This window comes from Cornus florida, unplaced genomic scaffold, assembly GCF_030987335.1.
Source record: "Cornus florida cultivar Cherokee Brave unplaced genomic scaffold, ASM3098733v1 CherokeeBrave_3.0.0_Hap2_Chr02, whole genome shotgun sequence".
In the NCBI taxonomy this organism is placed as follows: Eukaryota; Viridiplantae; Streptophyta; class Magnoliopsida; order Cornales; family Cornaceae; genus Cornus; species Cornus florida.
Window position 1 is genome coordinate 15,156,493 of NW_026775572.1, and position 14,418 is coordinate 15,170,910.

The 14,418-nt window shown below is 31.7% G+C and overlaps 1 protein-coding gene across 2 annotated transcripts; it reads right to left on the reverse strand.

The window, feature by feature from the left end:
• Positions 1-2,172: 2,172 nt before the first annotated feature.
• Positions 2,173-9,796, reverse strand: LOC132293822 (V-type proton ATPase subunit B 2). Of its 2 annotated transcripts, none has more exons than XM_059791451.1 (15): positions 9,711-9,796; positions 9,186-9,250; positions 7,925-7,980; positions 7,709-7,807; positions 6,811-6,870; positions 6,057-6,168; positions 5,759-5,967; positions 5,063-5,191; positions 4,776-4,913; positions 4,335-4,485; positions 4,139-4,221; positions 3,496-3,543; positions 2,925-2,978; positions 2,749-2,832; positions 2,173-2,649 (listed from the first exon to the last, which is right to left on the reverse strand). In XM_059791451.1, the coding sequence occupies exons 2-15, from the start codon at positions 9,241-9,243 to the stop codon at positions 2,464-2,466; spliced, it is 1,467 nt and encodes a 488-aa protein (XP_059647434.1). In that variant the 5' UTR covers positions 9,244-9,250; positions 9,711-9,796; the 3' UTR covers positions 2,173-2,463. The 2 variants fall into 2 exon arrangements, with proteins under 2 accessions (XP_059647434.1, XP_059647435.1); XM_059791452.1 differs by lacking the exon at positions 9,711-9,796 and adding an exon at positions 9,528-9,691.
• Positions 9,797-14,418: the final 4,622 nt, after the last annotated feature.

Here is a 14,418-nt window from a genome sequence, read left to right on the forward strand (position 1 = left end):
AAGAAAAAGATAAGTGTAATACAATTGGAGAGAAATAGAGTGCGAATATCACCTCCCAACCAGAAAGATTTGTTTGTGTTATTTTGGATCTCTTAAAGGCCTTTGAGCGATTTGTAGTTTGAAAACTTTTTTGTTTCTTTGGTAACATTTTCAATTTTGATTTTTTTGCTATGATTTTTAATTTTTTTTAAAAAAGGGCAATAAAATCCGCTTGGTAAAATTATTCTTCTTTGTTGTTCAAGCTCCAATAAATCATTAAATTACAGAATCCTAAGTATGACACTAAAGGATGAGAACACTATATATATATATATATATACACACACACACATATATTACGTGTATATACACCCACATTTTCACAAGCAAAACTGAGACAAAATAAAATTAAAAGGAAAAAACATATGATGGATGGTAATGAATCTGAGAATAGGCGCAAAAAAAAAAAAACAAAAAAAAAAAAAAAAAAATGGATTCATTACCATCCATAAGATGTTTTTTCCCTTTAATTTTATTTTGTCTCAGTTTTGCTTGTGAAGATGTGGGTGTATATACAGGTAATATATGTGTATATATATATATGTAATATGTGTATATATATTATATGATTTACTTGATGATGGTTATGAAAAAAATCTCCAGGGCTAAGGCATAATAAAAGACAAACTATCACTCATTGCCAACAAAATAAAGAAAATAAAATTTCTTCTTTAATTTTTTTTTTTTTCACCTCAAATTGAATCAGAAAAAAGTGAACTTATATAGAAAGCGTTGCTTTTTTTTCTTTTTTTTTTTTCCTGTTCTTTTTAGTTTCCTTCTATTTTTTAATTTATCAAAACACTATAGAAGAAAACAATTAGAAAATAAGTTAAATATATATTATGTTGAAAAAAAATAAGGAAAGAAAAATAATTCAATAATTGACTGTAGCAATAATTTCTTTAGAGTAGAATTAATTTTCTTATTTAGATCATTTTATGCGCATCAACATGTGAAAAAAATAACTTGGTAAAAATGATTTACATGGTAAAAAATAACTTAATTTTGTTATTTAGACCATTGTTTTGGACTTGTTTCATTGGTTTACATGGTAAAAATGCTTATTTGATTGATTTTTTAATGACATATTGAAACACTGTTACTAAAATTTTCTTAAAACGCAAAATAGTTTTTGCAATCTTTTTATTATTATTATTATATATATGGCTTGTTATAGATAAATTTGTTAAATTGAATGAAAGGCAAACTTTATTATGATTATTATTATATATATATGGCTTGTTACAGATAAATTTGATAAATTGAATGAAGGGTAAAATAGTTATGTTAGTAGTAAAAAAGCTTTAGCAAACTTTTTGCCAAACAAATAAAAAAACTTCTTACAACTTTAAAAGCTCTTCTACAATGCAGTTCTCAAATAATGACACATAAGCCAAATAGAAGTGATGGTTTCTGCTCCTCTTTTTATTTGGTGTAAAAGTAGAAAAAGCTATGACAAACGGGTCAACATTGGTGGTTTGAAAACAATTTTCGGTTTCTAAAATATGCTGTTTCTTTTTTACTTGGAAAAAAGTGTATCAATAAAGAAAAAAGCACTTTTCCTTCTCTTTCTTTCAAGTTTGTTCTAGAAAGAAGATAAAATAACTTTTTCCCGAGAAAAAATCAGGTCATTGAGGACTCTAGGAATGCAGCATGCCCATGGACCTTGGTCTGGCTTGGCACCTGGTCAAAATCCAGATCACTCTTGGCTATAGGAATACAACGTGGTTAAAAATGGAGTTACAGTGATGCAACCTCAGCATATTTTAAAGTGGCATTAATTAACAGAAGCTAAGTTTATAATAATGGTGAAGCTAGATTCATAACAATGTTGACTCGTTCAGCCGAAGGAACTGCTGTGCAGACTGAGTTGTAACGCACAACACCACAGCCACTAGTATGCCCATTTCTACCAAGTTTGAGGCTTCCTGGCACTGTCTATAACCAGTGAGAGAGAGAGAGAGTTCCGTCTTAATATTATTATGCATTACACCATCAACGAAATCCAAAAGTTCACACAACATCTTCACATTCAACAGATACTGAACAAGGAGTAGCATATTTCATACATCTGACCATCTCCCAACAATAACAATCCAAAAAAAAAAAAGCATATCAAATGCTAAAATAGGATGATCAAACAAGCATCATATATATTTGTTCCTGAAACTCAATATTTAAAGGCAATCTCATCCCTAACAGGGTAATACTAATTTTAAAACATTACAAAAAAATTACACACCTAGCTGGTCCTTGATGAAAAAATATTGGTGTCTACTAACTACCTAAGAGCACAACCTTTCTTTATTTAGCACAAAAAGGAAATATGCAAGCAGAGGGTGGAAAAGGTGGTGGAAATTACATAGCAGAAATCATACCATTGCCGTTGAACAGAAGACTAGGGTAGATGAGCTCATTTCTCCATCAGTTAGATGCATCTCGACTGTAGTACTGATCAAGGGTCTTTGCTGGTATACGGTGCAGAAGCTCACGAGGAAAGATCCTTAGCAGTGTCCATGCTAAATCAAGTGACTGGAAGATGTTGCGGGTATCATAAGCACCTTGTGCAACGAATTTCCTCTCAAATTTGTCTAGGAACTCCAAATATAGCTGTTTTATTCGAGAGGAAATGTGTTAGTTATTTCAGTAAGAATTGGTTTAATTTTAATAATCATGAAATTTAAAAAATGATTATGTGAAGTGACAGACCAAGTCCTCAGAAGAGAGTGCTTCTTCTCCAACCACAGCTTTCATTGCCTGGACGTCCTTTCCAATTGCATAATTTGCATATAGCTGGAAGTAGAAAAGATAAACAAATAATGAATGGAATAGGGAGGTCAGATAGATGTAACTGAACTAGTTCTATAATATTCTTGCTACTGCACCTGGTTGGACACATCAGCATGATCCCTTCGAGTCATCCCCTCACCAATGGCACTCTGCAATATTATAATTCAATTAAAGGCCCCAATTATATACACCACTTGTCTCTCTCAATAAAGAAGTTAGCACCATCTTCACCAAAAACCAATAAAGGAAAAGATAAAACACAAATATTAGAAGTTCATTGTTGTAGGTGAAGGGAAAACCATGGTTTAAAATTCACTGAATTTTACAAAAAAAAAAATGATTAAAAAGAAAATTGCACTCAAACTCAAACTGGAAAAATTTGGAGAAAATAAATATGCCATGAAGTCGGAATATTCGGTAAAAATCAGAAGATTTTCATATTTAAGAATTTAGGGGGATAACAGCAATTTAATATGTTTTATTAAATCGGCCAAATTTTGGCCAAAATTTCGATTAATCTCCAAATTTATTGAAAATGGTGTTTTTAGAACCTTGGTGCAAACTCCTCATAGAATTTTTGGCCTGAATTTGGATTGGATCTCCAAATTTACGGAAAATGGTGTTTTTAGAACCTTGGTACAAACTCATCAAAAGCCTCGTGCTTACCTTCATTAACCGAGATAGGGATGGAAGCACGTTGATTGGTGGGTATATCTGTTCAATTCAACCAGAAGACAACCTTTAGTTTCAAATCATAAGCTACTCATAAGCAATCTATCATTTCTAAACACTGTTTTATTTTTTTCCTTGGTAAATCATTTCTAAACTTAATACGGGCCAATTTATAAGGATCAGATAATCTGCTTCCTAAATGGTCTCAAGTATTTGTATACATACAATTAGAAAGTGACCCATTTCAAAGTTATACTTCATAGTTGCCAAGTTATTTATAGGCTTGTTCAGTAATTAAGCCAAATTTAGTAAGCTCTAGAACTAAAATTCTTTTTCCACTAACTCACACCTTGACAAACGAAACAAACATTCACACCACTTATGGAAATTCATTAGAGCTGTGCAAAGATAATGATGTGATTCAAGATAAGCCAACTTCTTCAGGAAGCAATTTTCTATTTATAAGTTAACAATAATTTGGCAGTCTCTCAAGCATTGCATAATTATGCACTCTCACTCAGTCAAAGTACTCAGCATTACGTCAATATGCCGGGTTAATTTTGAATCACAATTCCTACAGCCAAACGAAGAAAAATATAACAATGATTTTATGCAACCCTGGCTCAGAAAAACATACCTGCCGATTTTGGAGTTGTCTGTCAATATATATCTGTCCTTCAGTGATATACCCCGTAAGATCCGGAGTGGGATGCGTGATGTCTGATTAAATTAACAAATCATCCAGACAGAATATAACTATTACATCAAAAAGAAAGGGTGGAGGGGTAGATAATATGCCAGACAAGAAATGTGGTTAGATAATGCTGCATTACCATCATTTGGCATGGTTAAAATTGGAATTTGCGTTATGGAACCCTTTCGTCCTTCAATTCTTCCAGCACGTTCATAAATTGTTGCCAGATCAGTATACATATAACCAGGATACCCACGTCTTCCTGGCACCTCCTCCCTGGCAGCAGATACCTACAGTAGGAATTAGTAAGTGTCACACCACTAGTCTAGGATAGTACTCGGAAAAAATAATATAAAGAGCTCAACTGAGATTAATGAAAACTAAGTTTATATTTCTGATATAATTTTTGAAGCCCCTACAGTTCTGCAAAATCTTGGAATTCCATGAAAATTTAACGAAAAGACAAATTCACAAAAAAAGAAAATTGGTATGTTTGATATGAGATTGGTTGTTTTATTACAAAGGAACGTGCAATTAAGGTATGCTACAGACAGTGCAAAGTATATTCTTGCATGATTACCTCACGAAGTGCATCAGCATATGAACTCATATCTGTTAATATGACAAGAACATGCTTTCCACATTCATATGCCAAATACTCCGCAGTAGTCAGAGCAATCCTAGGAGTAATTATACGCTCAATTGTAGGGTCATTAGCCTGTACAAAAAGCATATCAGAAACAAATATTAGAAATATCAACATTTTCACCCTAAAATTACAGCATAGAATTTTCATAATAACAGAAGAAATTCATTGACAGAAGCAAATACCATAAAAAGGTTCCTAAGTTAATTTCATAAAATTACCAGGTTTAAGAAAAGGGTAACTCTCTCCATTGATCCATTTTCTTCAAAGTCACGTTTGAAAAATTGTGCCGTCTCCATGTTGACACCCATAGCTGCGAACACAATGGCAAAATTGTCCTCTTCCCCATCCTGTAAAATCATGGCTTAGGTCATGAGAATCATAACAGACAAATTTAATCATTAGCAAAAAATAAGAACTAAGAAACAGGAGAAAATTTAAACGACCACCTGACTAAATGCAAGAGAGAGAAGGAGCTACTAAGTTGATGGTAAGCAAAAAACGTCGCATAGCACCCAAGTCAAATTAGTAACCTCAAGCCATTTTGGCAGCACTTACTCATCCAAAGATTGCACTGTCATTTACCCAACATTGCAATATAGGATAATCTTCAAGGAAAATTATTTGATATTCACAACAAAAAGGAAAGATATTTGTGCTCCTATTTCATGTGTATTTTCAGTAAAACGGGTGAGCAATCATCTCTTCCACTTTTGGTGTCTTACCCTACAAAAAATTATGTCCCCCATGACCTTGCTAATAAAGAATCAAGTTCAACATTGGATATAGGTTCTTACTATTATGGAACAGAACTAGAATATGCTTAAAATTATGGATTTTTTGGTGGTTATTCATCACACCAAAAATGTTAATTATCCAATCGGTATTTGATGCAAAATATTGGTTGCGAGCTATACCTCAAGAAGATTTTCAGTTTTCTCCAGCCGCTTTACCAAACCAGCCTGACGACATATTTGAGCGGCTATTTCATTATGGGGAAGACCAGCAGCGGAAAAAAGAGGAATTTTCTGTCCTCTAGCTATCGAATTCATTACATCGATTGTCGAAATCCCTGTCTGTATCATTTCTTCAGGATAGGTTCTCTCACTAGGGTTAATAGAACTCCCTGAAGTAGACAAGTTATAGATCACAAAGTAAATAATGTAAAAACGTATTGCATTTTTTAGATGTCATCAGCTCACTAACACCACTTACCAGAGATATCCAAGTAAGCCTCAGGCAAAATAGGAGGACCATTATCAATGGGCTTCCCAGACCCATTAAATATCCGTCCAAGCATATCCAATGAGACAGGAGTTTTCAAGACCTGGAAATAATTTTTCACTGACATTCTTAGAAAAGCAGAACAGATGCTTGCAAAATACTACAATATAGATACAGAATTAATGGACTGCAACAAGGTAATTGAGCACAGAGTCACAGACTGACCTTTAAGGACAAACACAAAGTCTTAATTATCATGATAAAGCGACACAACAATTAATGCATCCTAACTTCCAAGCTACCAATTTATAATCCATTTATATTACAACTGAATGGCTGCTTAAGGGAATTTTCTTGTAAAATGAAAATAGCAGTGTAAAGTGTAAACAATGAGCGTGATTATTCCACTGGAACATAAAAAAGGAAAACCCAGTGCACGACGCTCCCACCATTGCGGGCTCTGGGGAGGGTCAGACCCGAAATCAGTGACAGTGGACTACACATAATACCAAAAGAAAATCTGGCATAGAACAACTTCAAAAAAAAAATTGTGCTGACATTCAAGATGTGAAGAAGACTTTTAGATGAGTAACGGTAACTCAAGATTTCAACTCACAACTGAGTCAACTTCTTGGATTCTGCACATTATAGTTTATGTCTACTAGGTTTATCAGAAGAATAGCATTATATCCTTTAAACTTCAATGTGAGAAGAATAAGCAGAATATTGCAGAATAATTTTGCACCTCCCCTGTGAATTGTACTGTTGTATATTTGTTGTCAATTCCAGATGTTCCTTCAAAAACCTGGTAAACAACACAAAACAAGCATAAGTAAGCGGTCGATAAATGCATTTTACTTTGAGGAATTCCGAAAGAATAGATTAAGGGGTGAATGCAAAGGGCCAAAATAGCAGGAGGTATTCATAACATGTATTATCCACCACAGATCATGGGAAAGGAGTATTTACACAGAATGGTCAACCACAAATATCACAAATAAGACCCAATATAGCTTCCTCCTTTGGAGATACACCTGTCCCCTATGGCCATAAGTTGTGAACTGGAAGGCTTTATCATATGTGTTCAATCAAAACCCATATCTGAACTAACCTTACAGTATAGGCAAATCGATGCAGATAAACTGAAATATGGAATAGTTTGCTATGAAAAACTAGATAATGCATCAGAACATACATTCCCACGGATCATATATGAGAATCGGAACCTACAGAAGATTGAAGAGAGTATGACAAGATATAACCGCTTTGCTTAGATTTTATCACATTAATGTAATGATGTAATCATAGAAAATGTATAGCTCAACCAAAGCAGCAGACCAGATAGACATTTAGCTTTCAAGTTCTGTAACCCAAAAGGAGAAATTAACAAATTCAAGAGGTACAAAAATACAATTACAGAAGAAGAAGAAAACAAAACTGTGCATCAGCAGCAGAGAAAAGGCAGAAAAATCATCCTTCCCCCAAGAGGATTCGAACCTTAGACCTGATGCTTCATGAGGCACTAGGACCAAGTTCTTATCCACTCGAGCCAACCCCTTGGGAGAAAATAGGAAGTCATAATAAATATGAATCATCTCAAGAATATACAGTACTGGATATGGAGGATGCCAAAGAGCAATCACCTGAACAACAGCTTTCTCTCCATCAACTTCTAGGACTTGACCACGTCTGGTTGTTCCATCTCCCAAACGGATATTGACAATCTCTTGATACTTGGGTCCCTAACATGATTAAACGGAGAAAAGTACATACAGCTTCACATTCTGAATATATGTAATAAATATTATACACTGAGAAAGCATAACATACAGTAATGGGGGACAGAGAGAAAAATTCACCTTAACTTTCTCGAGGATAACCAGTGGTCCAGCAACTCCAGAGACAGTTCTGTACTCTGCAAAAATGTAATTAAGAAACAATCTGGATTAATATTACATATTGTTTCTACCATGAAACAAAATTTTGAGTGAAGCACTAACTTTAGATTAATATCAACTCCACAGATGTATCTCAAACTGTAGACAGAATTCAACTAACTGTTGCAATCAACCATTAATGGGAACCGGGAAGCAAACCTGAGCAATCCATTCACATTAATACCCAGCCCAACCACTAGAATAATGCCAGCATTTCATCCTTCCATTGTAGGAGGTAAATGAAAGTAAACGATTTCCATGAGCAAGGTATGGACTATAAAAGTATTTGCATATCTTATGGCACCATAGGCGTGTACCAGTCAGCGGTTGGTGTTGACACACCAACCTACTCTGATGTTGAAACTGTTAATATCAGGCTCAGAGTACTGATCTTGCCGTTTTCTGCTTTTGACTTAATTTCTCACTTAGCACTTTAATTTGCTTGCAGTAGCTCCAAATCATTATAAATACTACCATTTTTCCCAGGCATATGAATTATCTCAGTCATTGCCTCGTAAAAGCAACTATGACCATCACCAAGAAGTTCAGCATAAGTTCATTTCTAAGCTATCGTCAACTAGGTGGCAGATAGGTCAAACTGAATTCTCCCCTTCTTGGACCTCATCCCAACCCCAACCCCAACCTCTTGTTGGGCATCTTTTACTTGATGTTTCATCAAAACTGCAGTGTTCCTTCTTTTTCCAACAGACCAAGAATATATCAATGTGTGTGTGTGTGTATAGTTCTCTTATGAAATATGAATATACAGCATCACATACTGCAAACTTTTAAAAATATATATAATAATAATAAAATAAAAATAAAAGTCTAATTGGTACCATAACATTTCCAATTTGTCCTTGAATCTCAACTCGGGATTGGCAAAGTTCTCAGTCAGTTTATGCTAGCAAGTAACTAGTCTAATGTACCAACTAATTTGGCACCCATGCTAAAATTTCCAACAACATCCAACGCCAAAAGACTTAAAGACTGCTTTTTAAAACATTTTAGAAATATTTATGCTGCTTTTGAGTGCAATAACCAGAAAAAATTGCTCTCGAACTTTGACAGAGCCATCCAAATGGTACTTAGGAATATTAAATTTTGAAAATAGATAAACTTTAATAACAAAAACAGCTCTACATAATAACATTACACAACAAACACATATATAGTATATTACCCATGCCAACCTCCAAAATTCCCTCCTCCATGTTGAAGTTGTCTAGCTCCACACCCATGATCTACCTGTATAGACAACGGAGTTCCAAACAAAATTGTCAATGATAAGCCACTAAAACCACATAATGCGAACGTTGACAAACAGTAACATCCCAATGGATACAACCCCAGACAATACATATTCCATAATCATCACTGCCTAAATCATTTTTTCGATCTTCCTCTACACATAAACGCAAGTAAGTACATTAAGTGTTCAAATGTGTGTGCAACTGTGTGTATAAATATACTTTCCGATCGATATAGATAGGCGCCTAGGGCAAAGCAACAGAAGATGTCTTACGGAGAACGAAAGGCTAAAAATTAGACGATTGAATGAGCACAAAATTCAGATTCGATGTGATCAGAACTTGGGGGTGGATTCAAAAATTGTGATACATATAACTATACATATAGCAGTGGAATTGTAGAGCGCTTGAGTGAAATTTGAGTGAAATTTCGTGAATGGATCTGAAGAGGAACGTACCTTTCTCAATCCGTGAATAGAGTGAGAAGCGAAGCTGAGATGAGATCTAATGGTGGAGATTAAAAAAACTAGAAAGAAAGAAATATACTCTAAATAATTTGAAAAAATAATTAATGATAATAATGGAGAAAAAAACAGTTCGTGACAAAGATGGTATCGCCTACGTCAGTGCTTATTTTTTTTTATATCATCGTGGCGATTTTTTATTGGCCGGGTTGTGACCATCCGTTGCGTCGACAATGTGAGGAAAATCGTGGCACGTTCTTTATTGCATAGATGGATTTGGTCCACAGAGTTATACACTTGGTCCAATTGATGATGATGTCGGGGCATAATATATAGAGATTTTATCATAAAATCTTCGCTCTAACCTCACTTAGACACCACTTTTTTAGTTAATTACCCAAACAGTTTCCGTTTCACTTGAGAATCCAAATTCTCTCATGTGCTATATTTTTTATGTAACAATTTTATATTGTTTGAGAACAGTTATGTTATTTAGTTTATGCAATTATTTTTTTATTTTTTATTTTTATTACGCTATAATATAGTGTGTTGTATTTATAATTTACAAGGACATATGTTCAAAACATATAATTCTCCCTGAATTTTTATTCTAAACGTAAAAATCGTAGATAAAAGAATAATATTTTCGTAAAGTCACCTCCGGTTTTATGAAATGGGAGCCGTGTGGGTCTACCTCTTGTGAATTCAAAGGTTGTCAAGTCCTATGTATGCCAGTTGTGGTCACCTAAGACCCAATAAAAAAGAAGGTCTCAAAATTTTAAAATGTTTTTATATTAAGTTATACTGTAATTATTTTTTAATATTATTAAACTCTAATAAATACAAAAAATTTATATTAGGCCCCAAAAATTTATATCCCAAAATAACTTCTTTTTTTATCTCCGTCCTCATTTCAATTTTATATTAGTTCTCAAATATTATATCTGAAAATAAATTCTTCCTTTTTTTTCTCTCTCTTCCCTCCTTTAGTTGAACTCCAACATATTCAAAAATTTAATATTCGTCTCAAAGATTTACATCTTTTTATGACTTTTTTTTTTACAATATAGAAATTTAATATTTGGCTCAAAATTTTGTATCATTAAACAAATTTTTTTTCCCGCTTTCTTTCTCTCTCATCCACATTTTTTATACTAGCACAAAAAAAGGGAATGGATCATTTTCAAGAAACGTTCTCTCCCAGCATCTACAGGTATTAATCCTACGACTATTAAGACGCCACATCAATAACTTATTTCACTACTAAATACGTTTGGATTAAAGCACATCAAGCATTACGCTTTTCTAACCAACTTTCCTATTAGGAATTAGTTTCCTTCCTACAATTGAATTCTTCTCTCAAAACCAGTCAATCATTTTGTCAATCTCACATAGCATGGATTTTTGAAAATCGGAATTATTTTAAAGATTTACGTAGAAATCTCAAATTTGGACAATACTAATTTTTCTAGAATTTGTGAATAGAAATATAAACTTGATTAATCTTGCAAATCTTCAATTGTAACAATCAAAGATTGTTGATGGTAGAGAAAATTGAAAAAGAAAGTTTCAGGTAAGAAAATTATTTTAAGTGTTTATGTAGAAATCTGAAATTTGAGCAATACTATTTTTTTTTTTTTTAAATTTGTGAATAAAAATATATGTTTGATTAATCTTGCAAATCTTCCATTGTAAAAATCAAAGATTGTTGATGGTAGAGAAAATCGAAAAAGAAAGTTTAAGAACGGTAAGAAAGTTATTTTAAGGGTTTATGTAGAAATATCAAAATTGGGCAATACTAATTTCCTAGAATTTATGAATTAAAAAAGAAAGTTTTAGAATGGTAAGAAATAGTAAAATAAATTGTTGATGTGGCACATTAATTATCGTAGGATTAATACCTGTAGATATTTGGAGAGAACTTTCCTTGAAGATGATCTGTTTCCTGAAAAAATTTATGAGTAAGTTAATATATTAAATACATATTTGTTATTGTTTGGGGAAGTAGCCAAAACTTTCTATATATATATATATATATTTTTTTTATCTTTGCTTTTTTATTTCAAATATAAACTAATTATTTTTTAATTTCAATTTCAAACCACCAATTTTATGCAACAAAGAATTAGCTCTATAGTATTCGATACCGTGTTGTGAAGTATGAGGTGGGACCCAATGCATCATAGGATGAAGAGACTTTGACCCAATAATTTCCGTGTGGCTTTTCGGTTTTAAAATTATTATTTTATTTATTTTTCTTCATTTAAAAGCTAAAAACAACAATTCAAAACTAGAAAAAAAGCAATTCAAAGGAGCAGGATTTTATTTGATGAGGGGTGCTAATGGCAGTCGCGCAAGCAACTGTCTATTTCCAATCACAATTAAGATGGGTTAGTTTTAAATGATTAATTACTTTGATTTTCTATTTTTATGAAACCCTACTAATATTACTTTTTAGACTAAAATACCATTTTAAATTATGTCTTTCTTCTTATCTTCTCTTTTAATCGATTCATATGGAGATATGTGCGTATGTATATGTATATATAATAATTATTATTATTATAATTACAACTAATGTGCTGTGATTGGATACTGAAAAAAAAAAAAAAAAAAAAAAAAAAAAAAAAAAAAAAATAGATAGGATAATCCATTCACAAGAAATGGATTCTGAAAAAAATAAAAATAAAAAATAATAATAATAAGATAGAAAAAAATTTGAAAAAAAAGGAAGAAAAAAGAACAAGATAGATTCTAAGATTTTAAAAAGATATATACAAAATTAGTTTTATATACGTATATATTTCTTTTTTGGTGAATGAATTATTTCCTTATCTTTTATTTCATTTTTTTTTTTCTTAAAATTCATTTATAGAAGGATAGTTGTAAAAATAAAAAACAAAAACAAAAAGAAACATATATATATATATATATATAGGAAAAAACAAATAATAATAATAATAATAATAATAATAATAAAGAAGAAATATATAATGGATTTTTTTTTTTACCTTTCTTTTTATTCTTTTTTTATTTTTTCTATTGTAAAATGAATTATCCTATCTATATTTTTTTCCTTTTTCAGAATATATAGATAGGATAATTCATTCATAAGAGAAAAGAAATCCAAAAAGAATAAAAAGAAAGGTAAAAAAAAATCGATTATATATTTCTTCTTCTTCTTTTTTTTTCTTATATATATATATGTTTCTTTTTGTTTTTGTTTTTATTTTTTATTTTTACAACTATCCTTCTATAAATTGATTTTAAGAAAAAAATAATAATAAAAAAAGGAAATAATTCATTCACCAAAAAAGAAATATATACGTATATAAAAATAATTTTGTATATATCCTTTTCAAATCTCAGAATCTATATCTTGTTCTTTTTTCTTCCTTTTTTTATCTATTTTTTTTTTCTTTCCTTTTTCAACATCCATTCACTGCACATTAGTTATAATTATTATTATTATTATATATACATACATACATACGCACACATTTCCATATAAATCGATTAAAAGAGGAGATAAGAAAAAAGACATAATTTAAAAGGGTATTTTTGTCTAAAAAGTAATGCTAGTAGAGTTCCATAAAAATAGAAAGTTAAAATAATTAATGCATTTAAAACTAACCAATCGTAATTGCGATTGTGAATGGACAGTCAATTGCGCGACTGCAATTAGAACTCGTATTATTTTATTTATTATTAGTATTAATATAAGCAAAAAATGAATAGTGAGCTACCAACCTAAGTCACACAATCCTTCTCAATAGGTGTCGCTCTCATGTTCCGAACGCGCTCCCGCTCTCTCGTTCAAATTCTCACTATTTATGACATAATTTTGCCTCTCATACTCCCGCTCTCAAATTCGCTCTCGCTCCCACTCCTACTTTATGTGACTTAGCTACCAACCATTTATTATTAGTATTATTAATTTATTATAAGCAAGAAATTAATTGTAAGCTACCAATCAAAATTTTTTTTTTTTTTTTTTTTTTTCACTTGGAGTTGAGCGTGTGGTGTGGTGGCTATTGTTAGAGGTTTGTCCCACATATAATCCGAATTGTCCCACATATGATGCGGATGGAAAATTAATTGGGTATATATATGAGCTGAATCTTAGCCCCACCTAATAACTTAAGTTTTTTAGTCGGATCGTGAAACACCCATCCGTTACAGTTGACTATAATCCTTGATTCGGTGTCACGCCGAACACCTCACCCAGAATTTCTTTGCAAAATATTTCAATCTTGTTTCATAGGTATTTATTAGTCTTGCTTATTGTATAAATACAAAATACTATGTATTGTACACGGAGTATAATTATATAACTATATAACTAGATTGGCCTCTTGGCAAAGTTTGTTAGTAATCATCCATTCATCTTGTACAAGATTTGACAATTTGTATTCTTTCTGGAAGGAATTGAAAATTCTTAAAATCATAAGATTTCAAAATTCTAAAGGTTCCAAATTTCAGGATTGCTTTGTAAAAAATATATTATATTTGGTAAAATCACAAAAAGTCTGTATCTCAAAAATCTTTTTAAAAAAGTACTTCTAAAATGAAGTTTACATGTTTTTTTTTGTTATTTTCATAAATGAGGATTTTACATGTTGGCTTAACAAATAAACAAAAAACAAAGGTCAATAATATGTGTTCTCAATATTGTGAATAGTGGATTTCTACACTTCCAAAA

Bases quoted from the DNA above. Each gene is read 5' to 3' on its own strand.
- LOC132293822 (XM_059791451.1), bottom strand. From the start codon at position 9,243: ATGGGTGTGGAGCTAGACAACTTCAACATGGAGGAGGGAATTTTGGAG. The intron at 3,544-4,138 runs GTATGTTTTTCT...TGAATTGAACAG, and splicing joins GACAACTCCAAAATCGGCAG to ATATACCCACCAATCAACGT. The intron at 2,650-2,748 runs GTCTGTCACTTC...CGAATAAAACAG, and splicing joins CACTCTCTTCTGAGGACTTG to CTATATTTGGAGTTCCTAGA.